Source organism: Falco peregrinus, chromosome 5, assembly GCF_023634155.1.
Source record: "Falco peregrinus isolate bFalPer1 chromosome 5, bFalPer1.pri, whole genome shotgun sequence".
Taxonomy (NCBI): Eukaryota; Metazoa; Chordata; class Aves; order Falconiformes; family Falconidae; genus Falco; species Falco peregrinus.
In genome coordinates, this window is record NC_073725.1 from 36830332 (window position 1) to 36858203 (window position 27872).

At 40.5% G+C, this 27872-nt stretch overlaps 1 protein-coding gene across 2 annotated transcripts; it reads left to right on the plus strand.

Annotated features, from left to right (window-relative positions):
* Positions 1 to 9795: 9795 nt before the first annotated feature.
* On the plus strand, positions 9796 to 27779 carry ASNS (asparagine synthetase (glutamine-hydrolyzing)). 2 transcript variants are annotated; one of them, XM_055805281.1, is made up of 12 exons: positions 9796 to 9952; positions 11097 to 11380; positions 13606 to 13843; positions 15317 to 15502; positions 15838 to 15939; positions 18568 to 18695; positions 19465 to 19591; positions 20958 to 21064; positions 21402 to 21502; positions 23981 to 24062; positions 24304 to 24459; positions 25878 to 27779. In XM_055805281.1, the coding sequence occupies exons 2-12, from the start codon at positions 11132 to 11134 to the stop codon at positions 26085 to 26087; spliced, it is 1686 nt and encodes a 561-aa protein (XP_055661256.1). In that variant the 5' UTR covers positions 9796 to 9952; positions 11097 to 11131; the 3' UTR covers positions 26088 to 27779. The 2 variants fall into 2 exon arrangements, with proteins under 2 accessions (XP_055661256.1, XP_055661257.1); XM_055805282.1 differs by having other exon boundaries at positions 9866 to 9952; positions 11112 to 11380.
* Positions 27780 to 27872: the final 93 nt, after the last annotated feature.

The following is a 27872-nucleotide window of genomic DNA, read 5'->3' on the forward strand; positions in this document are numbered from 1 at the left end:
AAGTGAAGTTTTCAAAATGTCTCATATTGCAGATAATGCAGCATAGTTAAGTTGAACGTAAGATTTAATTTTGCTTGGTGAACTCTTAAGATTAGTCGTGCGTCATGGGAGTTCTACTATCAAGGACTGTGGCCCATGTATAGTACGTATGTATATGTGTATATGCATGAAGTGCTACACTTTTTCATACTGATGTGTTCATTGAGCCGTTTTACTTTTTGTTAGGCTAGTTTGAAATGAAAATTTCAAAGAGAAAGAAGGAGGAATGTATGGTAATTTAACAAACATCAATCACGGCTTGCCTATTAATACTTGTGTAAAGTTTGCTTTAACAAATGTGACTGGATTGGCCACGTTGTAATAGCTGTTTAACATTTTATGGAGACATTTACATACCACCGTACAAGCAAGTGTTTTTTATACTCACGCATAGATGAGCAATCTGTGGCAGTTCAAAGTAAGGAAACGAGCCCCTCTGAGGTCTTGCATGTGTGGTGGTAGCCAGCACACTTCCACACCTTCTGCTGTGCAGTGAACTGTCTCTGGATGCCTATGCAGAGGCAAAGGTCATTTTCTTGCCTGGGTTGGAAAGTGGGAGCAGGCCTGGTGTCCTCTCTTACTTGCAGGGCGTGTAGATCTGCTTGACCACAGTCCCTTTCTATATAGATGTGCTAGTTCTACATGAGACTCTCCTCTGCTACTGACAAAGCCCAGCAGTGATGGGGGGACACTGGTGTCATGGTAATATGGCAATGAGATTCACACCACTTACCTTCTGGTGTGTGTGGCTAGGAACAAATGAAAGGTGAATTAAATTTTTAGGAGTTTAATTTAAAAGAAAATAAATCCCTTTGGTCTTCATGTCAGTATATACAAAAGAATGTGATCTTTCCCTGCTTAGGAGGGCTAGCTGTATTCAACATCAAGACTGTTTCCTGCATACTTCCAAAAGGTGCAGGGCAAAAGCAGGGTAGCAGGCCCTGAATCCCTTTACTCATCACTAGGTAGGTCGTCATGAGCTACTTGGGTGGGCATCTTCACCCCTAAGCCCTCTGAAGAGCCCTCCAGAGTACATACCTACCATAAAAGCCCACTTACAGATCAGCTGCTGATCTCAGCTCTCTTCGTTTCCAAGCGCAGGAGTCTGAGGATACAAGTTTCTAAATCAGCTGACACAAAGTTAAGGTGGAAAACGCAACAGCTGTTGTAGGCTATGCAATTTGGCAAGGCACTGCCTACGCACATAGGATTTAAATATTTAATTGCATATCTAATAAATATCTGTGGTGAAACTGTGTTTTCCTTCTGTAAGCAGCTTTCTACACGCTAATGGCTGACAAGGAACCAGCTTTACCAGATCAGATTCTACATACTTCCATTGAAAACTATTTTGTTTTAACATTTTGTTCAATTATAAATGGTCATATCTTGACTTCGTTTATGCCATTGCTTTTATGGATCATCAGCAAGACCATGAAAATATATATTAATTCTGTATATTTTGACTGAATGTAATAAAATAATTCTTTATATTTTGACTGAAAGCTACTTCTGTATTCTCTGTTCACTATTTAGTCAAACAGACAACCAGATTAAATGTAATGCCTTGTTAGCGTAATATTATAAAAAATCCCACTAACCTGACTGTTCCGATTCAGTGAGGCCATTCCTCTCTAAAGAACCTGTTCCCCATTCTGTGTCAACTGATGAACCCACAAATTGTAGCTGCAGGCACACTGGACCACATCAAGTACTAGAATTATCCATGCCTACTCTAATTCCTAGAGCAGAACAAAGGCCTTTTGGAAAGTGGAGTTTCAATTTACCACCAAATGATCTTAAAGGTCTTTTCCAACCTAAGCGATTCTGTGATTCCACCATACCTTTGTCCGCTTGACATGAGACGGGACACACTGATTTGCTGCTGCGGTGTCCTGGAACAGTCAGAACCATATATGGAACTGTAAAACTAGTTTAACTTATTTACTGTAATCTGATTACTGTGTGAGATGAAGCAGATTATAATAAAGAAGTAAGAGGGTTCTCCATGCTGAGGTACATGACCCCACCTTCCTTTTACCCATAAGGTCACCAGCTGGCTGAAAGTTTGTTATATCCTGTTATGATACGGAACTTTACTCACTGTATTTCTTGCACAAACAATAGTGGAATTGCCATGTAATAATACACATTACTGATCTGTGAAGCTAGAAGTACTGTCTGCATTTAAACAATGTACAATCTACACTGCTATTCATGTTAACCAGATCTGCTTGCAACAAATAATTGACTTAAAAGAAACCATTGTGAACTTACAGATTAGTATTCAGAGTGTGCCAAAAACTTGAGTGATACATTTTGAGTGGCTGAATAAGGAATTAATCACTGGAACTTGCTAAAAATGAGGAATTTTAAAGAACACTTTTAAAATGATTGAAGTAAAGGGGCTTTGTTCGTTATCAGAATCAAAGAATATTAAATGTCTTTGTATTTTGATTGCAAATATCAGGCAAAATGTAATAAGCTATCATTCTGGAAATTCTGCAAGAAAAACACCTCTCAGTGTTTCCATCGTGCTTACAGACCTTCCTCAAAGCCTACTTCAGAATGCTCTGGACTACATCCATATTTCTATGGATGAAACAGTGCCAGGTACCATTCTTTGACGTAATAGTTTTAAGATTTTTCAGTTCAAAGTAAATCGAGGGCTGTGTTGTAGCCCACCAGAATGAGATTTTCCTATCACAAAACTGAGAGAATGACACTAATTTTCAGTGCTGTGGAACACGGTGGGAAGCACACAGGAGCACTGATGGGTTAGGAAGTCTGCTGGGATTCCCTTGGAGGGCTGCACTGTGGATGGACTGAAACTTCAGTCTTGTCCGTACTGCTCTTTAGAAATAGCTCCTGGCAAGCGTTACCCCGTAAACCTCGCCCAGAGATTTTCTCAAGGAGTGCTGTTCGGCATGGATGTAAATCCCACTGACGAGTGTGCTGATAATCAGTCAGCCTCCCGTACTTGAATTTATTTACTTTCTGGACCTGATTTATTTATAGAAATGGCCTCACAAAACGTGCTTTAAGCACTTAAGAAAAATGTCTCTGCATGTATTCTTGTTACTGATGCATTTCTCTACAGATAAGTATATTTCCGTCTATTTTGCAGATGCAGGCAACTTAAAAGTTAGCCAGGGCAAGTGCAAATATTTTCTCTGTCAAATCCTACAATAATAATAATAAAATAATGAATTCTGTAATAATAAAATCTCTAATTAAAAGAGATGCATTTCACAACAGCTTGAGATGTAGCCAACACTTGCGAGTACATTCTTTTGCTTGCCTATCTCGTAGCTGTTCCTGGCAAAAGCAAAGGGGTTCAGGAGATTGTCCTATGCTAAAAGGAGATTCAAAGTAATGCTGCTATGAAGTATCATTCTTGTATAATTGTATTTCTATGAGAGCTGATAGAAGATTTTAGTTGGCTCATCTTTCTTTTCTTTTTTAAGAAAACCACAAAAAAACCACTTAATAAAAATGTTGGAATTCATATTGGAAATTATCCTGTTAAATTACTAGAAATACCCACGTTATTATCTGGCATCTGTGATAAGAGATGAGATACTGTTTGATAAGAGTTCGAATGCAACTAACTCTTCTTCCACTTTGCTGTCATTGTTTTAATTCTTTTAATCCTTTTGAATTGATATTGCATTTTGAGTTCCTTTAGCATTGGTTTCCTTCTCTTTTTGGTTTTCTTTTTCTAATGAGGAAGAATTCCTTCTCTTTGTATATAAAGAGACAAAGCTATTTTTAAAAAGTCTGTTGTTAGAATTTCTAGCTAGGGAAGAATAGGGAGGAAAGACATTCCTTTTTATTGTTTATATGACAGCAGTAACAACAACAGAGGTTTACCTCTGTACAGAATTCAGAATTAATTCCTAGGGAAAAAAGCAGAATAGGTAGCTATAATGAAGAAACAAGGTGATCATTTGAAGGGTTCAGTACTGCTTGATTTAACAGAATCAGTAAGACACCAATACGTACTGTGAAGGGAGCTCTATTTTAGTGTGTACTTCTGTGAGAAAATGGGAAAAATTACTTTCACTATTATTTTTTTTTCTTTTATAGAACGGCTTAGTGGATGTGGTAGTGCAGTTGTTTATTTTCCACCCTGCAAAGCGTTACAATTGCTAGTCCAGATATTTCATTGCAGACCTTTATTTATTCTACACCTCTGTTTCTGGTAACAATACTAGCAGGGTGAGTTTCTCATTTTGAGGTAATAGCTCGACCTAGTGATGGGAACAAGCAGCTGCAGTCAGAGGTTTTAGAATAGTTTCTCAGTCTTTTATAAACCAAAGACCTTTCTTAAAAAAACCAATGAACCTCATGCAGTGTTCAATATTTTTTATTCTTCTTCCTTTATTGTTCTTAAGTGTATTTAGGAGAGCATATATGTGCATGTAAGCACGTTTCACTGGACACTTTTTACGTCTTCTGGACACAAATCAAAATTAAATACAGTGCTTTAAAAAATTTGACAGCTGAAGTGTATCAAAATAACTTGATTAGAATTATGTCCAGTTGTTCCAGCTGAAAAATACACTCCAATTTATTTTACGTCTCTGTTATGTATGTTCAAACATGAATTTAGCTGTTACATCTTTATACCAGCTAACCATGTCTTGCAGCAGAATTTAGCTGTATTCTAGATGAAAAAGGATCTTGTTGGTATTAAACAAAACATCTGTTGAACTGGGCAAAATCTCACAATGAGCGAGTTACAATGAAAAAGTGAACTGAAGATTGTAATTTGCAGTTAATCCTGCTATATTGACTACAAGTTAGTTTAAATGCTAATTCAGCCGACACCTAATCTTTCTTACTGCATGAAAAAGAACCAGAATTTAAAGTAGTTCTACCATTACCCCTCTAAAAACTCCATAGAGAATTATTCCGCTTTACATTATAGAATCAATATGAGACTACTAATTTTTCTTTCTTATTCTGCAAGTGGTTAAAAAAGCATATGTAATAGTTCTTTGGTTTTGTGGTTTGTTTCCCTCTCCCACTCCCCAGGAAGAGAATAAATTACGCTGGATTCCTTCTCATTAGCCAAGACTACTATTCAGTTAAAGTCAGCAATGTTTCATTCTTCTGTGGTCTTGGGCTTGCTGACAATAGAGCCATTGGTATGCCATATGCCATGCCTGCAATGCGCACTGTATGGCCAACAGCTCTTTCAACAATCCTTTCTCGTCTGTGCTGAGAAACACAGGGGATAATGGAAAGGCTGGGATGTTAAAAAAAGGATGCATCAGCAGTGCAAAACACTTCGTCTTTCGTGCAGACAATAACAAATAACCTTACTTTGTGTCCTCTCTCACTGCTGCACTAGATATGCCTTCCTAGTACTTTACTGAAGTTCTGAATGCCCAGGCTCTAGAAAAGATTTTCTTTTACCACTTCAGTGCTGTGACCTCTAACTCTGAGGTCAAAGCAAGTCTTATTCGTTTTGAAGCTTAACATTATTAAGCAGAAGGAAAAGAAAAAGGATTAAATAAGAGAGGCTATAGCAATAGGAACTCCCAGTGGGGGAGACAACTACTTTCTATACTAGGAAAGAGTGGATTTTGTCTGGAGGAGAGACAGGTAGTCTGCATATCCTTTAAATGTCTTCCAAAGGAAAAGAAAATAACAGAGGGGAAAAAAAAGAAGAATAAATATATTCAGAATTACAGGGATTACAGTATGGTTCTGCCTGAGATCTTGAGTGCAAAACCTCCAACTTTAAGAGCACATTGTGTTACAATTTTCCTGGGGAAGGGAAAGCAAAATAGGAAAAGGTGATTGCTCTCTGCATATGAATGTCCCTGACATACAACCATATGTTTCAGATGTGGGGTGTGTTACCAGAACACCTGGCACTACAACTGTTGCCTGGTGAATGTACACGCATCCAACACACCTTTATATTTGCAAAGATAACCAGGGTATGAAATATATTATTTATGTGACTCCGTCAGTAGAAACAACCTTCTGCTTTCAGGCTCAGTCCTTGTCCTAGAAAATACACCAGGCTGCTTCCAGAAAGAGCATTTGCCACTTCATTTTCTGTTATTGCTACAATGCTGGATCATGGAGCAATGTCTGTCTAAAGTCACTCTTCCCTGGCGGAAAAGAAGCCATACACTAACTCCCTGCCCCAAGAATGGCGTTAGAGTCTTATTAGCGCACATTCAGGAACAGAGGATGTAAATGCATAAAGTACACAGACTTCAACACTGAAGTAATTTGTGGATGCTGGCAAAGCCAAATAAATCAATAGTAGCATGTCCGATTCAGTTGGGCCTGTGATGATGTGTGGCAAAGTGTTGTGGAGCAAATACATCAAGGAAAAATTTCAAGCTGGAAAACACAGGATTCTTGGTGATCTATGCCCAACTTACATCATAAATACTCGGTCACTGAGAGCTGAGAAAAGGATAGCTTGGGGCATCTGGAAACTTGAAATTGACTATTCCCATGACTCAATTACTACACAAGTTAGAATTGGAGAAGGAAAAGTATTGCAGTTGCAATTCAGGATGTGTTCAAAGCCAGATGGAGAATAGTTGGCCCAAGCTAAAAATGGATACTGGATGCCAAGGGAGTCATGAGAGCATAGGTAAGAGACATCCCTCTCATTCCCACAGCCAAAATCTCCCATTTTTCAAAAGTAGAAAGTGTTTCAGCATTTTCCTTATTTTCCTTCAATTTTTTGGTGATGAATCTTTAACGGTCCATGACTATGCAGATGGTCTGGTGGGGTGCCGAATGCCTGTGTTGCACTGCTACTCACTAGCAATTGCCATGCAAAGGGCTGGTGTAAGGCAGAGCTGAGGCACATCGATAGAATTTCTGATGTCTTACAGTCCTGCCTGTCGTAATGATATGGTGCATGAATCCATTCATCAACAAAGGGCATTCAATTTGTGTCTGAGAAACTGCAGAGGTCATGCATTTGGTGCTGACAGAAAAAGGAAAGTCTTTCTCTAATATTAAGTCCAGTCATTGTTTTCTACTTCAGATCTTGTTTTCTTGCACAGCTCCAGCAAGAGCAAAGGATGGGAACAGAGAGCTGGGAAAGCCACCATCCCAAAATCAGACGGAACATGTTCTCTCACGCAAAAAGCCAGAAAGCATGAGGGATACCTTCAGGAGGCTGCTCCCTGTAAAACCCCCACGTACTACATGTTAATTCATTAGTCATTGCTGTGAAAGCAAAAGACCTTCACCATACGTCTCTTAATCACAGTCTGTCCTCTCCACTTTCCCCTCAGTTCTGCCTCCTCTGCAAACAGATTTCATGGATCTCACAGAACTCACATATTTCTAGTCTTCCAGGTATCGGTGGCACTCCATCCAATGGATGCAGCAAAGGTATTCATCTTTAGTGAGGGAAAAAAAAAAAAAAAAAAAAAAAGAGGAGCACAGACTTCAGTTATGAGCAATGCTCAGCTGAGAGTTGAGCTAACAGCGACCATCTCAGTGTTAACAGTCATGCAGCTGCAAGAGTTTGTTCTACATTTTATTCATGTCCCTGTTTGCTTTGACCTTTCATTTACTCATTTACCTGTTGCCTTCAGAGAAACCTCTTAGCCTTTAATTTCAGCTGATTAGAAACAAAACTAATCCAAGTTCTTCTTAATTAATCAGGGACTTTCTTACATTGTTTTTCAGCCATTCTTAAATGGTTTTAGCCTGTGGCCAGATGGTTACTCACAGGTACTGAACTGATGAGACAAAGTAGAACGTGTCTCAGCTACTCATAGCAATATTTTTGTTCAAACCTGTCTCTCCATCCAGCTAGCATCAACTTAAATTCCTCTCAACAAAAATGGAGGGGAAGATCAACTTTAAAGGAGAATACTGGAGAAGAAAATGCTTTGGAAAAACCATTACACATGGTAATGTCTGCAGGAAGGAGAAAACGCAGAGGGAAGGTGCGACTGCGAAAAGCAGAGCTGTGAGACTAGGGGTGTAATTACATCTAGCACCGTCTGCAGATATGCTGAAAAAGACTCTGTCTTGAAGAACATCACTTAATGTAAAGGGACTGTAATGGGCTACTTAGCAATAGTAGAGAAAAGGCTAGAAAATGGCAGTTATTACCTGCTCTGTTGTAACTACCGAACAGTAACACTGTCAACGTTTAAAAACAGATTGTGTGTAGTTATTTCTGCCTTTAGTCCCATCGACCCCATTAAAATAGGGGATTAAACATGCAAGACAGTAAAATGCAGCAGTTATCCCCAGTTTTTCAAAGTGATACTAAAGAGGAAAATAAATACATGGCTGCTACCTGGTGTGCCCTAAGGATGCAGACATTAATGAGAGCTTAAGAGGTTTTGCTCTTCCCTGGCTGTGTTTGCCCAACCTTACCAGGCCACTTTCTGCAAGTTGCTTCTCACCCTCTCTGCTCCAGTTTTTCCATGAAAAGATTCTTATTTTACCAAGTGCTTTGTGACTTACTATCGTAAAGCTTCATATGAAATCTAGTTATGAACCAGGAACTGCTCATAAAATGAAAATGTCCAGACAACAACTTAAGCCTGATCAGACTTGTCCAAAAATCTTTTCCTGTGTGGACAGTAAAGATGTAAAGAAGTAAAGATGTAAAGAAAAGCTGTTTACAAAAGTTTTTGACAAAAAAAACCCAAACAAAAAAACCCAAAAGAACCAACCAGAACAACCTAGATTAATACAATGTTTGTCAATTATTTCTTGTAGTTTTCTAAAACGCACAATTTGTGACATTTAGATCTCTGGGAAAAAAAACCCAAGGTATAAGGGGTTGCCCAGCACGACCACTAGTCTGTGAGCGGTGACTCGGTGTGCCATTGCGTGTGCTGAGGACTGTGGCACCTGCAGGCTGCCCACAGCCTTGCCTCTGCCAAGGCCGGCCCTGTGCTCAGGTGAAACCGTGCCGCACAGAAACCTCCTACATCTATCTATTCCTGGTCAGCACTGAGGTCTACTTCTCGTGCATAGCACGCTTCGACACATTTTTCTTTCTAAAGCCTAAAAATCGCCGTTTAACAGCTTCTTAAAGGTCCTTTTAAAATTCTACACACAGACCACAGTTATTGCTGACAGTCTGCATAACCTGAAGAACTTTATGCACCACCGCACTGCAGTTTGACATTAAGTCTGCTGAAGCGAGCTGTGAAAGCACACTGCACGCAAATTACTGATGGCTCTCAGAAGTATGTGTGGAGAATTAAGGTTTGTATTCAGCACTTCACATCCTCATCTTCAGAGTTGAATTTCATTCACTTTAGCACTCTCAAAGGCAGAACTGTCCGATAACGAAGTTCAGGTAGGCATCAAAATCCTTTCTTACCCCCCGCGTCTATTATCCAAACACGAGTTTTACACAGCAAAACTCAAAGTCCTCAGTAAACGCTTCCAAAGGCGCAACCTTTGCCAGTGCTCTCTGCCAAACCCAACAAAGCAGCTTTGAAGCCGCCGCACGCCGGTGCCCCAGCGCTCCTCGCTGCGCATGATGCAAGGCGCGGCTGGGGCAGCCTTCCAGGGCCGGGGTTCTGCCGGCGGCGAGCCGCCCCCGCAAGCCCGGCAAGGCCTGCCGGCGCCCGCTCCCACCGCGGCCCGGAGAGCCGGCACACCCCGGGCTTCTCGGCTGCCCGCCAGCCCCCCCCCGCCGGCTCCCCCCGCCGCGGGCCCCCCCGCCGGGGCCGCGGGGAACGGCCGCGGAGCGGGCCCAGCCCGGCGCGTGCGGGCAGGCCGCGGCCCGGCCGGCGGCGCGAGGCGCTGCATGATGAAACTTCGCGGCGGGTTTCACCAGAGCGGCGGAGGGGGCGGGGGCGGGGCCGGCCCGGCGGGAGGCGCCTGCTTCATCACCCGCGGCCGCAAGGACGGCGGCTCTCCTTGTGCCGGCGGAGGGGACGGGGTAAGCACCGGGGCGAGCGGCGGCTCCCGGGCGGCGGGCCCGGTCGGTGGGGCGCCGCCGGGCTGGCGGGCCCGCAGCCGCGCCGGGCCGCCTTCGGGGGCGGGCGGCCGGTACCTGGCCTCCGCCGTTCCCGCCGGCGCCCTCAGCCCGCGTGGCCCCTCCGCGCCTTGCCCCGGATCGTGAGGGGGCGCCGGCGGCCCCGAGGGGCTCGGCAGCCGCTGGAGGAAGGGGCGGCCGTGGCGGGGGGGGGCGCCAGGGACCCTGCCCCGGGTGGCTGCGGTGGGCTGCTGGGGGCGCCGCGGGCAGCGTGGAGCACCCGGAAGCCGCCCCAGGTGGCGGAGAGCCCCGCTCCATGTGCCGGGGCTGCGCTCCCCAGCGCCATCGCTTGTCAGGCGAGACCGGCGTGGAGGGGGCGACACGGGTCCCCTCGGCGCGCCTCCGGTGGCCGCGGCGCTGTAGGCTCTGTGGCCTTCCGAACCCTGATGGCAGCGTGCGGCTGAGGCTGGGGACCTCCAGCTCCAGTGATGGCGCAGGGCACCTCAGCCTCAGCCCTCCTCTACCGTTAGGGGGGGTCGGAGGGCCGCAGGGCCCGCCTGCCGCCCCGGGGAGCCGTGCCGGGGCCGCGGGAGGCTGCCGGCGGGGCGCGGCGCGGCACCCACGCTGCTCCCTCCACGCCTGTCTCACCGGCACCACCCGTGGCTCTGGGGGGGCCGGGCCTAAACCCTCCCTGTGTCAGTATGAAGCCGTTGCCCCTTATCGTGTCGCTACAGGCCTTGGTCAGAAGCCTCTCTGACCCTTTCTTACAAGCCCCCTTTATATACTGAAAGGACAGTTAACGTTTCTGCTGAGGTCGTGTTACTTCAACAGATCGCATGCAATGCCGGTAATGATTCGTTCCATTTGTGCTCAATAAAACAATCGTAGGTAACCTCAGTGTGCCTAAAGGTAAATTTAAGCCTAATTTCTCGCCGGCCAAAGGTTGCTTTGTGTGTTCTGGGCACACCAGGTTTTACCTTGTGTTAAGTAAAGTCTGCTCTTCTCTTACCGGTCCTCTTGACAGTTAAATGATTAATAGCCTGCGTTTATTATCTGTCTTTTCTAGGTGTCAACTCTTGCTTGTAACATCCGTGTCTTTATTGAACAGGTTTTCCACTTTCAGGTAGACCCAACAGCCTCACGATGTGCGGTATCTGGGCCCTGTTTGGGAGCGATGAGTGCCTCTCTGTCCAGTGCCTCAGTGCCATGAAGATAGCACACAGGGGTCCCGATGCATTCCGTTTTGAGAACGTCAATGGATTCACCAACTGTTGTTTTGGTTTCCATCGCCTTGCCGTTGTTGATCAGTTATATGGTATGCAGCCTATCCGGGTGAAGAAATTCCCATATCTGTGGCTGTGTTACAATGGAGAAATCTACAATTTCAGACAGGTAGGTGTTGTATGGATCATACAGCATTTTTATTTTTTTAAATTTTATTTTATTTTTTTTCAAAACTAGTAGATACTCAGAAAATCTTCAAAATGTGGTGGACTAGAATATCAGGAAAAATTCTAAAAGTTATAAAATGACTAGTATTTAAAAGGCAGTAAGTCATCTTGATAAGCTGTGAATCTGATGGCTTAGTAACATACTTAGTCTTTAATACTAACAAAACCATTTTTTTAATTGACAAGGAGGGCAGTAAGTATTTATATCTTTGGGTTTGATCACCTTAAAATAATGATGCGTTCTTCATTATCTCTTGGGGAGGGGAATTCCAAGCCTCTTTCTCCCCTTCTCTATAATGCAAATGCTTTTAGACCATCTTGCTCTTCAGTTATTTGGGGTTGTTCTTTAAGCTGGTATTGCATTTTTATTTCTGCATATCTATCTAGATGGGATATGTCACTCATATTAATGTATAGCATGTATGCTTATGAATTTATAAAAGCAGCAAGAGCTAGGGAGATGTTTCCAGTATACTACCAAAGTCCTTGTGTATCTGCAGCTTAAGGCAGATGCTTTGTGGGGTTTTTGAGAGCCATTCAAGTAAGTCTCTTGGGCACAAAACAAGCAGCAACTCTGTACTTACTTCCTAAAGCATCTGAATGTCCCTGATGGGCATGCTGCTCTGCAGAACGTTGTCTGTGCGCCTCAGTCCCTGTGCTTGAGATGTTCATGCCACCTGTGTTACTTGTAAAGGGAGGCGATTCAAATCATCTAAATTTAGGGTATAAAGTGGCTTACAATTGTGACTGTCTGAATCGTGCTGAAACTGAATGCTTAAAAGGAATCACAAACTGAGTGTGGTAGTATCAGAAGCATACAAATAATGTGCTTAGTACTTCCAACATCACATTTTTGAAGTCAGTCAGGCTGCTGTCACTGATGTCAGTGATATCAGTACTATCATTGGGAATTTTACAGAATAGGCAGGAGATACTTCCTCGTTCCCCCCCTGCCCCCAATCTTCAAGTATCTGGCTGTTTGAAAGGTGAGATGCACTTTGCCCTGCCCACGTGAAATCTGTTGTACCAATGCGTTGTGGTTCTGCTGCTGTTGAAAGCAGTAAGAATTACTTTCAGTCCTGCAACACGCACAGTCCTAAGGGGACTTTAATTATGCAAAACTTGCTATCTGCAGGATTTTGTTCAGTTCTCACTACATTATGTACCTTCTTTCTTCAAAAAGAGATTTTTCTTTCAGGCTTGTGGCTGAAACCTACCTGGGAAAGGATCGTTGGTGAAACAGGTGCCTTGTTTAGGGCAATGACTAGTTATGTTAATATTGACTCAATTTGATCCAAGACTACCACATAAATAACAATTAAGCCCAAAGAACTTCAGCTAGAAGGCTGATAATTGATTTGGGGGGGGGGGTGTGTTCTTGGCTTGTTAGTGTTTTATTCAAACCCCCTCTTTCCCACTGTCTGGTAGATACTGAAAGGACTTTAAGAGTAGCACCACAAGAACATGAAGAGTATTTGGTCTGACAGCTAATTTCTTCTTCCCCCACTCCATCTGCACAGGCAGAGTGAGAAGGTTAGTTTGAGGAATGGAGCAAGATTAGGCAGAAAGAAATTATCTGTGCATAAAAGAAAAACCCACTGAGGAATTGCAGTGACGGCATAAGTAAACCAAAGTACTTCAGAAATAAACGTTGCAGAGATGTTACCGGTGTCTATGTGCTTTGGGGCAGGGTGAGGCTTATGTAAATGTTGTTATTATCTGATAAGAAAGTGGCACCCAGTGATTTGAGTCTACAATAAATGATGTGTCTGTTTCTGGTCGTCTTCTAGAAGCAGTGGCTGACTGCTTCTGCCATTTGTCTGTGGGAGATGGGGACGCTAGTACTTACGAAGACCAGGGTCAAGGGTTTGCAGTTTGACATCCTCAGATAGAAATGTATCTCTGAAATCTTGCCACAATGTGACTTCTTAAGACTGCAAAGTCAGTCTGAGTTGTCTGAGAGATGATCCCGGGTAATACTTCAAAACACAAAAGTATAATTTCCTTCTTTGGCGGAAATGTTTATATAACTTTTGAACTGTGATTTTACAAAAAAAAAAAGCTTTCTTATTAAACAATTACATGAATGGTGTTGGTTTTTCAATTAATAAGCAGTCAGTGTTTGCAAATGCTTATTCATGGGTTTTCTTTATATTTTTTTCTTAGTTGCAGAAGCAGTTTGGATTTGAATATCAAACATTAGTGGATGGTGAGGTTATCCTTCATCTTTACAACAGAGGAGGAATAGAACAAACAGCATCCATGCTAGATGGTGTATTTGCTTTCATCCTTCTGGACACTGCAAACAGAAAAGTGTTTCTGGGGAGAGATACTTACGGAGTCAGACCACTGTTTAAAGTGCTGACTGATGATGGATTTTTGGGTGTCTGTTCTGAGGCAAAAGGTAAAATCAGTTGTGTTTAGTGCCTAAATAATCTTAGCTGTTGCTGTCGGAGACAAACTTCTTTTTCAGGCTTTTCTTCTAAGTGTGAAGAGAAAGTGAACTTTAAGTTCAGTAATAAATGAACTATATTTAGTAGTATGAGAACTACACATTATTAAAACAAAAACCATAGACAGTATACCTCTTAAGATGTTTAATTGTCCTTAATATCGCTAAAATAACTTGCTTATTAAATTTTATAATTCTGTGTTCTGAAATCATAGCAGTATTGAGCCCAAGATGTTTTATATTACCCAAAAGTTAAATGTAGTCTATAGAGTTAGGCTAGATTTATGCTACAATAAATTATATTAGAATTTGTTCCTGGTGCTCCTTGGTGAACTGAGAAATAATGCCACAGGAACTGCTAATCTGTAAAAGCCAAGAATTTTAAAACCCTACAGAAATTTCCTGCATCATTGGGTAGTTTTCTAGTGACAGTTAATTTATTTACGGTGATTTTTGTCCTTTGAGATGACACATTCACTACTCTTCTCTTTTTTTTTTTTTTTTTTTTTTCCCTTCCTCATTTTTTTTAAGTAATTATCTCTAGTTTTGATGCTTGTATTAACAAATCCAAACAGTGCCAAAAGGGACTTTTTTGCCTAAAATGCACTTTGGCTAAAACTGACTTTTACAATTACTTGTGTGTTTCCCATTTACTGTATGTCAATTTTATTATCTGACTCCAATCTAAGTTGACTTCTCTGACAGTAGTACTATGTACTAGTACTGAAAGCTGTACCATTCTGCTTCTTGGGAAGGAGGAAGGGAAGTGAAAGTTCTAGGGACTGTGTCCTGTAACCATTGCAGTGAATTAGTGGTCCCTCTCTAACAGCCATTCAGCATTGTAGAGTTCCTCAAGGAGCAATCAGGTGACCAGCAGGTGCAAAACATGCTTTTTCACAAGAGGATTGGAAATGACATTTGTCTGCAAGCCTGATTCTTGGCATTCATTAGCAATGGTGTAGATCAGTCTGGAACTGATGATTTCTATTAAGCAATTGCTTCAGTGATGTAGTTTTATTACAAATCCTTTGTTAGCTTGACTACACTTAATAACTCATTTTGTATTTAAAATTAATTGTCATTTGAGTTCTCATAAACATATTACACCTTGACCTGGATATTATGTAGTCAGTTTGAAAAGTGCTCTTCTCTTCATAAAGCTCATAGGGATAAATTGCTGCTCACCAATTAGTAAAACTTGCTGACTTCCTTTCTCTACTATCTGCCTCAGCTTGAGATGGTCAGATCTATGTGTGCAACCTGCCAGAAGCAGAATCATTCTTTAGCCAGGGCAAACTCCAAGTCGGAATGATGTTTTTTAATACCAAATTTAATATCTGGAGAAAATATTTGTATATTGCAACTATCAAAGTAAAAAACTGTTTTGTTTTGTTTTTCCCCCTCCACCCCCTCTTTTCTCTGTAGGACTTATCAACTTAAAGCATTCCACATCCTTGTGTCCTAAAGTGGAACCATTTCTCCCGGGTCATTATGAAGTGTTGGATTTAAAGCCCTCTGGCAAGGTTGTATCGGTGGAATTAGTAAAATTTCATAGCTATAAAGATGAACCACTCCACGTTGCCTATGATACAGTGGAAACTCTGCCTTCAGGTAGTACAGCAAAGCATTTGCTACTTACTCTGATTAAAAAGTGAAAAAAAATATAATCTTTGTGTATAAAATTTGCCTTGATTGGTTTAAACAAGTGCTATTTAAATAAAAAACCCTGGAAGAACATTTATAATGTAGGGACTTAAGGACTGCTGGTTTTGTAGGCGATCATGTACAAAGATGAATTTGCATGCTGTCATTATCAAAGGAAATCCAGACAAACATCTTTGTTTCCTAATAGCATAATCCAACAAAATCTAAGTAATGCTTCTTGGAATGTTCCCTGCCCCCCCCCCCCCCCCCCCGCCCCCCATCTTCTTTTCTGTTCTGGACAGGCTTTGATCTTGAAACAGTGAAGAGCAACATCCGTATTCTCTTTGAAAATGCTGTTAGAAAACGTTTGATGGCTCACAGAAGGATTGGTTGTCTTCTGTCAGGTAAGTAGCAAGAATCACAATGTTTCTGTGTCTTCTTTTTTGCCCATCCTCTGCTAGTTAGAGGAGGGTATACTGGCTGTTCTGCTGTGATGCACCTGAAGTGATCTGAATCTTCATTTGCTTTATAAAGCAGAGTACTTGTTAATTTGTTATGAAGTTTTCCAGTTTACAAATATCTTGAAAGTCTTACGCTTTTAAAGCTTACTGTGGGCTGCAGTGTTGGCCTGTTGAGACACTAACCATTTTTAACTAAGACAAAAGAAATACAATATTCTTACTTAAAAATCACCCAATATGTACTTAAATATATGAGAATTATGCTTAGGTAGGTGTCTAAAAAGAAAATGTAATTATTATATTCACTTTGCACAGATTCAGCATAGAAAAAAGCCTTAGCGTGTTTCATATCCCTGTAAAAAGTGAAGTTCCTGCTTGTCGCCTTCTTTGCTTTAGCCTCTATCCTAGACTGCCCTTGTTTTACCAAATTACAGGGGACCATCCAGACCAAAATGATTTGCTACACTCTTTTTCTCAGGCGAGGTAATAGCGAACAACCTACTGTACCACAAGCTAACTTAGCTGATCAGTGTTGTGAGCTGGTGGTTCAGTGTTGCAGAGGTACTTTACAGAGGTAAGGCTTTGTAGCTGTGGGACTGACATCTTATTTACTGTGGGTTTGTGCTTAGAGTTCTGATATGCTGTTCATGCATTCATTGAACATGAGTAATCACACTCATTTATCATAAACTCTTAACTGCCTAGGAGATACTCTTGGACCATTTCCTTACTGTGGCATCATAAAAAGAAGGAAGGGTGTAAATGAAATGGGGAGATATGCAGAGTTGCAAGATCCCAGCTTCAGTAAAAACCTGTTCAAATCCCAAATCTCAGATACCAAATTAGAAGGCAGTCACCAGCTCCTCAGATGCATATGCAGAATGTGTTAGTAGCAAAATTAAGTGCCCGTGAGTATCTCGGTGTTTCACAATTTTGAGTATGCTTGGAGCATCACGGTGGGAGAAATGCTCTTGGTTCCAATTATGGAGGGAGTTCTGCAACTTCACAGTTAGAACTCATGTTTTGATTTTCTTGATTTCCACATCCTAAGCTCTTGGTTTGATTTCTGTGCTCTCTTCTCAGACTGCCTGTAACTTCTACAGATTTTTTTTTTACAAGGTAGCGTGCCCACAAAGGGGATCAGGGTGGCAATAGATGCTAATGTATTCAGCTTAAAAAACACATGCAGACTGTAGGAAACAGAGAAGACTCTTTTGGCTCCTGCTTGTAAGAACTGCAGGCAGGTGTGAGAGAACAGATACTGTGTTTTGCTCGGTACTTCAGAGGGGAGCAACAAGGAGAACTAGTCAAGGATTAGCAGAGCTAGCTCATGAGAATAAGAAGATGAAGCCTTCCAGGCAGCTTGTGCATCTCTTGATTTTATTTTATGTTGGTTTTCCCAACTGTTCAAACCTTCCCACTGTCATCCTCTTGAGAAAGGAGGAAAAAAAACCCCAAGAATCTCACTAGTGAAACTTTTCTCTTTGAAGTGATGTTGAAAAAATTAATTCCACTCAAAATGTGTGAAACATACTTTTGAAAAATTATTGGGGAATAGTGGAATCCGTACACTAAATGCGCTGTTCTTTTACTTAATTCTTTTTTATCCAAACAGCAAACCAAAAAAATTTACATGGTTCTGTTGACGTGCGGAATTAGCCTCTATAACTCGAAAGTTATAAAGTAGGTATGTTTATTGCGCGCAGATGCACGGGGGATCGCTCCTCCACAAGTGTGCATACCCGAAGTGACGAACCATCTCACATTTATACAATGAACAAATGAATATTCAATTAACGCCTATACATATTCGTTACCTAAACCCCGCTTCGTATGTTAATTAGCTTATCAGTCCGTTTCCTGGAATGTGGTGGTCTTGCAGGTTTGTAGGTGATTCATGTTCTTGTGACCATCCGATCTTCTTCAGGTGATTGTGACCACCCAATCTTTTCCAGCAAGGAGACTTAGCACTCCCTCCCTCTAGATAGCATTTGAATGTCTCTCATCTTTTCTTATTCTCTTTTAAATAGCCCCTTTGTTAGAGGAAGAAGGGCAGGCGTCTCCTCAAAACTGTAGTTGTCACCCCACCCATGACTAGTCACCATACCCACATTCCTTAAGCAGACACATACAATCACAATCCGTGTCCATTATCCCCATTTCACATTATTTCTCCATATCACTGTCAGTGGACTATCAAATGTGTAGGTAAGAAGAGGATAAGGGAGCAGTTTTGAAATGGAGAATAGATCCTATTATAGTGGAGTTGAGAAGGAGCATGTTCTGTAGTAGTACAATGTTTTTAGAATATTTTCTGTGTATCTTAAGGGTTTTCACTGATGCTCCTGACACCAAAAGTACTAACAACTATTACTGAAGACGTTCCACTGAAGTTGCCTGATTCTGTTGTTAAGCAGAGGTAAATGTGTACACGTACAAGAAATACCTTGGATTTGCACAGCTTAAAAATGAAGCCCGCTCATGAGATTCCACTATCAAGATTCAGTGTCCTTCAGCAGAAACAAAAAATACCCAAAAACCACCTAACCAAATAATTTGTTTTGTTGGCAGGAGGCTTAGATTCCAGCTTGGTTGCAGCTGTTCTTCTGAAACTGATGAAAGAAATCAACATCAATTATCCATTACAAACCTTTGCAATTGGAATGGAAAACAGTCCCGACTTACTGGCTGCCAGAAAGGTATAGTAAAGCATTGCTTTCAGTTTGTTCTGAGCTGCTGAATGCTAAACGGTGCATGTTAATGGTGCTAACTTCATGGTATGGTATTAATAGTAACGCTGAGTATTCATTTATTGCTAATGTAAATCAGTTTGCAGTAAATCATTTAGTACGCTATTTGCTGCTCAGTTAAACCTTACAAAAGAGATAATTCAGTCTTAACTGTTCTCTCTTGCATTTGGAAGACTCAGATGGGCTCGCATTGCATTTTTACCAGAACGAAGGTACTTCAGAGTTGTCTTTAATTCTCCCTCTGGGTTTTAAGGTAAATCTCCATGCCATGGGTCCTATGCCACAGCATTTATGTATATGTTAAATATTGTAAGTTAATCATCAGCTTTCTGAATTAAGAGCCTTGAACAAATTGTTTGACACCTGAGGTACCCTTTAGGTATTGTTACTGCTTTTGAGCTACTTGTTCTCTTCAGGGCAAATATCTGAAGTATTTAGAGCCTCTACAGATTCTGTTGTGCTTTGGACAAGCAGCTGGATGGTCTGTTGTAATCATGATTAAACACTAATTAGGGAGACTGCGTTCCCTCTGGCGAATGTACCACTGCAAGTCAGAGGGGCTGCTACAGTATCCTCTTTTCTTGGCCTAATGTCATAGGGTTCTCACTGGCAGAAGGAAATCAGTGCTTTCACTCAGTGTGTGTGTGTTAAACACAACGTATGTTTAAAAAATGTTTTAATTGAAAAGCAATAAATTATTGTGACCTTCTACAAACAGGTGGCAGCACATATAGGCAGTGAACATCATGAAGTAATATTTAATTCTGAAGAGGGAATTCAGGCAATAGAGGAGGTTATCTTCTCCTTGGAAACCTATGATATAACAACAATAAGAGCGTCTATTGGTAAGATCTTTTTAAAAGAACAGTCTTTGCTTTATATCACTCAAAATTTTATGCAAAATCATGTAGTCATCTGCTAGATCCTTTAGCTGTTGCAGAACCTCGGAACTGGGACTCAGGTTCTGCTCCCTCTGGTACCACACTGAGGCAAAAACGATTATTAGTTTCAAAGTCACCAACTGTACAAAACAATTGTCAAGAGCTGTTCCTGAAGCTTTGGAATGAAAAACAAGTTACATGAAGAAGAAACATTAGATCTACAAGTCTAGGTTTTCTGCTTTGATAAGTATAAATCTTGGAGGAAGGGGGAAAATTTATAGGTTATCTGAGGTACTGAATGTTGTTATAGCAAAACCGTTATAATTACCCTTTCCTTGCATAATTTTAATACAAAAGTGAAGTATTTGTTGTCACCCTATGGTAATGTGTGCTCAAGCCAGGTAGACTTCTTACAACATATGTGTGATTCTGAGAAATTAAGTCAGTCACCAGCAGCTTCTTACAAAGGTTTGCCAGCCTTGTAAGGGTGAAAAAGCCTAATCCAATGTGATCTTCTGTGTATTGCTAACTGATACTTTACCCAGTTAATCTTGTGTCATCCTAAAACACTGCGGGGTGGGGTGGGGGTGCGTGTGAAGTTAGTAAGGCGAATAGGCAACACAATTTTGAAAACCTAGGTTCCTGCGTGGAATTTGATACATGAAGATAGGATTTTACAATGTTAAATATTGGAAGTCTTTCTTTAAAAAATAAAGCCAGCTTTTCATCTACCATCTTTCTTTGTGATTGCTGCTTACTATGAAAAATAGTGAACTAGATCATTTTCATTAGATCTCTAATACCTTTGATATAAAAGCATATTGTTTGGAAAGATGCAATGAGGAGAAGGCATAATTCTGGTTAATAAATAATTCTTTTAAAAAAAACCTGAAAAAAAAGGCTTCATCCTGTTCAACCCACAGTGGCAGAGAGTTAAACAGCAATTTCTGCTGGTAGTTTTGTTCTCCAAAGCCAAATGGTTTGTTCAGGACTGCTGGATTAATCATGTGCTTAATTTCAAACTGAGTCAGAACAGCTCCTCTTTGTGTTCCCATGGGAATCCTCCAGTGTTCCCAGGATTACAGACAGACACGTGTTTCTGAGATTTTGAGGGCTAAGTGTAACTACACAGTTTAGATATACTTGCAGCACTCTAGTTAATATGGCTGTTGGTGGCTTTAAATGACAGTGAGCTGTTATTTTAGTGTATTGCAATTCTTTGCTACAGAAAAAAGTAGTGTAGGAGAGAAACTTCTGAAATACTAAATTTAAAACTGTTAGCTGTATATAGCACGTAGCTGTATTTTAGTAATTTTATACTTTTTTTAAGGTATGTATCTTGTCTCCAAATATATACGGAAGAAAACGGACAGTGTGGTCATTTTTTCAGGAGAAGGGTCAGATGAGCTGACACAAGGATATATATATTTCCATAAGGTAAATATATTCCCTACACAGGAAGCCTGCTTGTTCTCTCCTTCAACAGAAAATCTCTATAGAGGGTTCAAGGTGTGATGTTTGAGGGTTGTCACAGCTGTATATTTATTGAGACATTCTCTTGAGGTGGCATAAATTCTGAGGGATTTAAGTTAACCATCTAAAAAATAACTTTTTTGAACTTCAAAAATTCCTGATACTGTTATTTCTTGTATGTAGTCTTTGCTAATTCTGAGATCACTCAGTGACCATGACACCTCAAACACAGGACAGCAAGTAACGGTTCCCTCACTGCAGCTGTTTCAAGTCTGTGCTATACACATATGTCTGGTTACAGGCACCATCTCCCGAAGAAGCTGCAGAAGAGAGTGAGAGGCTTTTGAAGGAGCTGTACTTGTTTGATGTACTTCGCGCAGACAGAACTACTGCAGCACACGGGTAACTTCTTGGATCCTGGGGACTCATGTAATTCCAAACCCTAAGAAGATCTTAAAAGTCCTGCTGCTGTTGAGGAAATTATAGCAGTTAATTGTTGACTTGTTCTTCCTGTTTGAATTACAAAGTGATTCAGAATATTGTGATGCTGGATAATTTTATTCCTACTGTCTGGGTCTAAACTACTCTAAGATGATCATCGGTCTTCAGAGTAGTAGTAGCAAATAGGGTGCACTCCCATGCTCTGCTTGAGCTCTGTATCTTAACTCAAGACACCACCCACTTTGGCAGAACAGGCATTGCTAATGTTCCAGGTATGCACAGACACTCGGGGTTCCCTGTGCTCTCAATGGATGGGAAACAGCCTGAGGGCTCACAGTCCAAAGGGCTGGCAAGTCTGCTCTTCAGAGTTATCATCAATCGCATTTCTGTTCTAAACCCTACTAGACAAACTTACTATTGTGAATGCTACGCACAATGTTTTAGTAAAGAGTTTCAGCAGATGAGCAAAGACAATGGATTTGGGTGCTGTTTCTGAACAGTAAGATAGAGGAGGAATGAATCTGTGAATCTGATTTCATTTGCTTGCAGTACCTCTTGATTAATTGGATCTGTTTAGAGTAGCTTTTGATTCTGAAGCAAAAGACGCCTGGGGGTTTGTATCCCAAGATGAAATTGAAGTTGTAGCCTAAAGGAATTTGAGCAACAGAAAACCACACTGTAAAATTTAATCCAGTCTTCTGTGGCTATAGGGCCCACTTTGTTGCCGGCTGAGCATTTGTCTGGGATTGCGCACTAGTCTTTATAGAAGCAGTGAATTAGAAATACAAATATGCAGAGTTAAGGAAGGAAGGCAAAATTGTATTTGACTTTGGGTTTTGTTGATGTTGAAACAAAGAAGAATCAAATCAGTATGCATATGAAGAATTAAAAAACCAAAGAAGAATCAAATCAGTATGCATATGAAGAATTAAAAAAACAAAGAAAAAAGTTTGTGCATTGAGTTGGGTAGCTGACTGTACTGAAGAGATGTTAGGATAAAGTCTGTGTGACTGATACCTTAAAGAATTACCAAATTGTACACTGCAGAAAATAGCACTATTTTACTAAAGAGTTATGTGAATTAAAAGGAGAATATTGTTGGGAAGCTGGATATAGATGAGAAAAAGTTGGTACCTTTGGCAAAGCAAGCGACTTACCTATTGGGAAACTTTCACTGTACATGATGCTGCCATATGACTTACCCCGTTATGTTTCTCTTTACTATATAAAAGATGGACACAGTGCAGGAGACCTGCCATTTCCCTCTTTTTTTTTTTTTTTTGTGCTGGAAAGGTTGGCTGCATATTCAAAGCTGTTTAATATCACACTCTGCCTGCTTTTCTTTGGAGAGTTGCCATTTCTTGAAGAGAAGCTGGGGTCAGCTTCACAGCTCTGATAGGAAGAAAGAACCCTTGTATCAACATATTAAAACTGAACTTAAGTTCAGATTTATGCAGAAAAGGACAGGAATTAAGAGTAGAGAAGAAATTATTAAAGTACCTTTATCAGTTAGAAAAAAAAAAAAAACTGTAGGGAAAGACTTGCAATGCAACTATTGTCAGTATATGTGGAAATTGAGCCTCAGTACTTGATTGCTAAATGATAATGCTTTTTTTTTTTAGGTAAAGAAGGTGGGTACTATCTGAAGTATTGATGCTTTTTATCAGAAGAGAAGCTACAGAGACAGTGAAATTACTAGAATGCAGTATAAAGTCTGCATTTGACTTCGAAGCTGGGCAGCATGTCTCTTGAGGAAGCACTGAGAGGGGTTCTTCCTACTGAAGACACAGTTACTGTAATCTTATTTGTTGCCTCCAGTGTCCTTAGAAGCCATGGTGTGCATAAGAGAATATAAGCAGGAAGACTCCTATGTGTCTATTTGCCACTGGTATAGGAGAGAACTTGTGCAAATGCTGCAGGATCAGTAGTCAATAACTTAATGGTGTCGATGTGGACTCCTTTTCATTGTTTCTTGAAAACACAAACAAACATGGATTTCAGAAATTGTAGCAGAAATCTTTGCTTGGTTCTGTGACACCTTTACAAATGCTGATGCAAATTCCAGTGAGTGACTTGGTAGTTCTCTGGGGGCAAAAGGATTTTTTTTTTGCTTACATGTGTTTTTGCTTACATGGTACAAAAATTGTTGCAAATCCTGCAGGACTGTAGTCTTGAAATTCATTGTACTACAAGCTGTCCAGCAGGTGGCATCATAAATCATTGAGGTCTTTATTTAATCTGTGCAGACCATATACGTAACTTTATAAATTGCTAAATTAAATGTAGATAGTAATGAATATGCAAGTGAATTTTCTTCCAAGTAAAAGCAGAAAACCTTGTGTTTGTGAAATACAGGGAAAGCTTGGAGGTTATGGAATTTGTAAGTAGATGACTTGTTGGATTAATTCAGTATCTCTTCTATTTATTTCCCCTGTTTAGTCTTGAACTGAGAGTACCATTTTTGGATCATCGGTTTACGTCTTATTATTTATCTCTACCAGCAGAACTGCGAACCCCAAAGGTATGTAAAACTAGGGTTGGACCCAAGTGTAAGCTCACAAATTCACAGATACGTGTTCTAAGCATGACCGAAGTGCTGAATTTAAGTCCTTTACTCAGTCAAGCACGTTCTTAAGTATTTCACTGGATTGTTGGGCTACTGGGAACTCTTTTCTGACCAGACCTTCGGAAAGGAAACAATTTCTTAAGTCTTTCTCCTGCAGTTCTCAAGACTCATGACATTGTTGTTGTTCTGCAAACAGAATGGAATTGAAAAACACCTTTTAAGACAATCCTTTGAAGATTCCAACTTGCTTCCCAAAGAAATACTCTGGAGACCCAAAGAAGCTTTCAGTGATGGTATAGCATCAATAAAGAAATCCTGGTTTTCTATTCTTCAGGACTATATTGATCAACAGGTACAATCATACCGCTTATTTTTCTTTTTTTTTTCCTTTATTTTTCTTTTTTTCCTCTTTATTTTTTTTTCCTCTTTCCCCCCACTTTTTTTTGTCTTTCACCTTTAAGTGTATTAGGTATGGCTGCCAAGGGGAGACAGCTCACCTGCTTAGCTGGGAGAGTAGATCTGGGTATGACAGTAACTTTGTGGTGGAGGGGCAAGATAAACTTAAAACAACAGTCCCCTCGCTATCGTGAGTTGTTTAAAGGCATTTAAAATCCTAGATACAAAGAAATGCTGGAGCCTGACAAAAATGACTGTGTAAGGAAAATGAACATCACTTAAGTATCTGGATTTCAAATTAGATTGTGTGTTGGCACACAATTTCTAGGTTACACGCAAAGCAGCTGCTTCAGCTGAAGGCACTTGCATGAACTTATTCTGCGGCTGAGTAACAGCATAATGACTTTATAATGTCCTTTCTTGTTCATGTCATTTGTTTTTCCAGCCATGCCTAGCTAAGCCCTTTTGCTTTTTAAAGCTTCTACTTGCATTGCTAACCAATGAAGACTTACAGCGCTTCAGCTTTGGACAAAGGATAATAATCTCTGGTGTACAGAGGCAATTTAATCATTGAGAGGAAAGAATAACACTCAATTTACACCAGAGCTCTGAGCTTTGTTGTGCAGAAATATGTGTAGTCAAGTCTGTGGACGGGTGCTTGTCTGTCCTACCACCAGCTGCTTGTTTCTCATTTTCTTTCTCTGTATCCATAGGCAAGAAAGTAGTTAGGTTGGGCAGCAGTGTTGTGCTGCCTGTGCCAAGCCTGTATTGGTGTAGTAGGGGCAAATTTTTTTCATGGCTGCGAGGAGTTACGACAGCATGTTGGCAGTGGAAGCTGCTTTAGAAATTGTCTCCTGGTGCAACTATTCGTCCTCCCTTTCTTAGCCAACTTAGCAACTGCAGGCATCTTTGCCTCTGCATCCCAGGTCTTCCATTGCAAAGAGCTTGGTTATACAAGCAAAGTCAACAGCTGTCCGTGAGCTGAAAAAAACCCTATGAAGCCACTTACGTAGTGCAAAAAGACTGCTTTAAGTTTTTTTGGTTGATTCACAGCAAAGAGTAGTATAGGAAAGAAGTTTTTGTGAGCCTACTAACAAAGGTGATTATAACCCAAACAGAAATGGGTTTCACATATAACACAGAGAGAAATATTAAAAGCACTGAAAATACTTACGTATTCATAGAGATCAAGGGAGCTTATGACCAAAATTCACCTGTTAGAAACCTCTGCCTGTAGAATAGGCTTCAAAAAAAAAAAAAAACTATGGCCATTCAGTGGTGGGTGAATCCTTGCGTATCTTTAACTTGCAGCAAATTGACTTGTAAAAATTAAATGTATTTGTGCCTTAACTTGAGTTTTGCTTTTGTCTGTAGGTTGATGACCTTCTGCTGGAAAAGGCAGCGGAGAAATATCCTTTCAATCCTCCTAAAACAAAAGAAAGTTACTACTACCGCCAGATCTTTGAAAAGCACTACTCGGGGCAAAGCAGCTGGCTGCCCCACTACTGGATGCCAAGATGGGTTAAAGCTACTGATCCTTCTGCTCGCACGTTGAAACATTACAAGTCAGCTACCCAAGAATAGGCTGTTGAAATAATCCCTCAAATAAAAGAGCTGCAAGCAATCTGCATGCACTCTGCTTTAAAAAAAAAAACAAACAAATTATGCAAACCTAAAGCTTAAGTGATCTTTAAGATGCATTTTGACAATGCTATTGGAAATAAGAGCTTTCTGTCGTTAGTGTACTATTAAAAATTCACCTGCTGTACCAAAACTTTGTAATTCAAAGGAAAATACTTTATTACCTTATTGGCAGCTCTGTTCCTTCTGTGACCTTGATTGTATTTATTTGCCTTGCAGTCATTTGATATATTTTAATGCGAGCTCTGTTTTGAGGACTTGAATAAGGCTAAGTGATGCAAACTGCTGCAGGCCCTCTGAGTGAAGAGGAATTTGACCCTAGCTATTTAGTGATTTCTGTTCCTGCCTGTGGGATTTGGATAGTTTGTCTATATTAGTCAATTCTGAATGTTTTTCTAAGCATTTCTAAGACCTTGGTCTGGTTTTCAAATGGTATTTAGATATTCATAGCTATGCAGAGATGCTTACTAGAGCTTATAATAGTGGTGGTGCTGGGTGTTACTTAATTAAATCAATGGGAATCTTACTCATTACTGTCAAGCCAACAGTTGGACCTTTTGAGTCTTGTAAATATACCAGCAGTCCAAAGGTATTGTGACTGTTAACAAAAAGCAGAACAGACAAGAGAAGCTGAGTTATGCCTTTGTTTCTGACTCAAGGGCTTCAATTTTTAAATGCATTTATTCTTGAAAACAGTGTTAACTAGGTGATGTTGTGTCAGTCCAGGTTGTATCAGTCTGATGGAACTTGCATGACTTAAGTATTTTAAGTCTTTTCACTTCCTGTGAGAGTTTTTCCACCTGTATGATGTAAAGGTAGACCATGTTGCTGCTCGCTTCATGTGGCCAGCTGTGTGGTGAAACAACACTGTTAGCCATAGATTTTAGTCAGGCAAAGCATCACTGTGAAGACAACGGGATCAGACATCTTGCTTGGAAAAACGAAAAAAAAAAAAAAAGCTTCTTCAGAAACCACAAGAATTTCTAACACCTTACTGAAAAACACATGCTTTACCCAGGACAACTTTTTATTAAGTACTTAGGCATGGGGGCTGCTTTTCTAAAGCTAACTTAAACATAAGGGTGGTCAAACAAGAAAGACGTGTGCTGCAGATTGACTTGATTAGCATCATGCTCTTTATGAAGACAGAAGTCTGTTTGTTGTCCTTTTTGACTAGGAAACCAAAGCCAATTGTTAATTAAAAGATAAAATATAAGCAATTCTGGTTTAAAATCTTCATAAACTGACTATTTATTATACCATCGTAATTCTGCATTTGAATTTCTATTCCAGAAACCTTACTGAAACCTCTCAGCGGTACTATAAAGCCTGTGAACTGTCTGGCTATGGCCAGTAGTGGCCATATTTTGACGTAAACTTGCACATACTAGTTATTTATAAATATATGATGAGTAAGGTAATACATTCCTGCAGCCTTCTTTACTTAAAGGCCATGTGCTTGTCTTTTTGGATTTCTTTGATGCAGTGAAGTATATTTTGATTTGGGAAAGGAGTATAGAGTATGTTGATGAGGTACTGATGTGTAAAGATAAGATTTACTGTTCACTGTAAACTTCCCAAGACAGAGATGATAAGAAAATAGCATTTGCCTGAAGTAAAAATAGACTCGACACATTTTGGGGTCATTACTCAAATCCACTTTCTGCTACCACATTGTCAAGTATTCAACAAAATTCACCTTAATTTTTTAAATTCCTGATATATGGA

Bases quoted from the DNA above. Each gene is read 5' to 3' on its own strand.
- ASNS (XM_055805281.1), top strand. From the start codon at position 11,132: ATGTGCGGTATCTGGGCCCTGTTTGGGAGCGATGAGTGCCTCTCTGTC. The intron at 21,503-23,980 runs GTAACTTCTTGG...TCCCCTGTTTAG, and splicing joins AGAACTACTGCAGCACACGG to TCTTGAACTGAGAGTACCAT. The intron at 24,063-24,303 runs GTATGTAAAACT...TTCTGCAAACAG, and splicing joins CAGAACTGCGAACCCCAAAG to AATGGAATTGAAAAACACCT.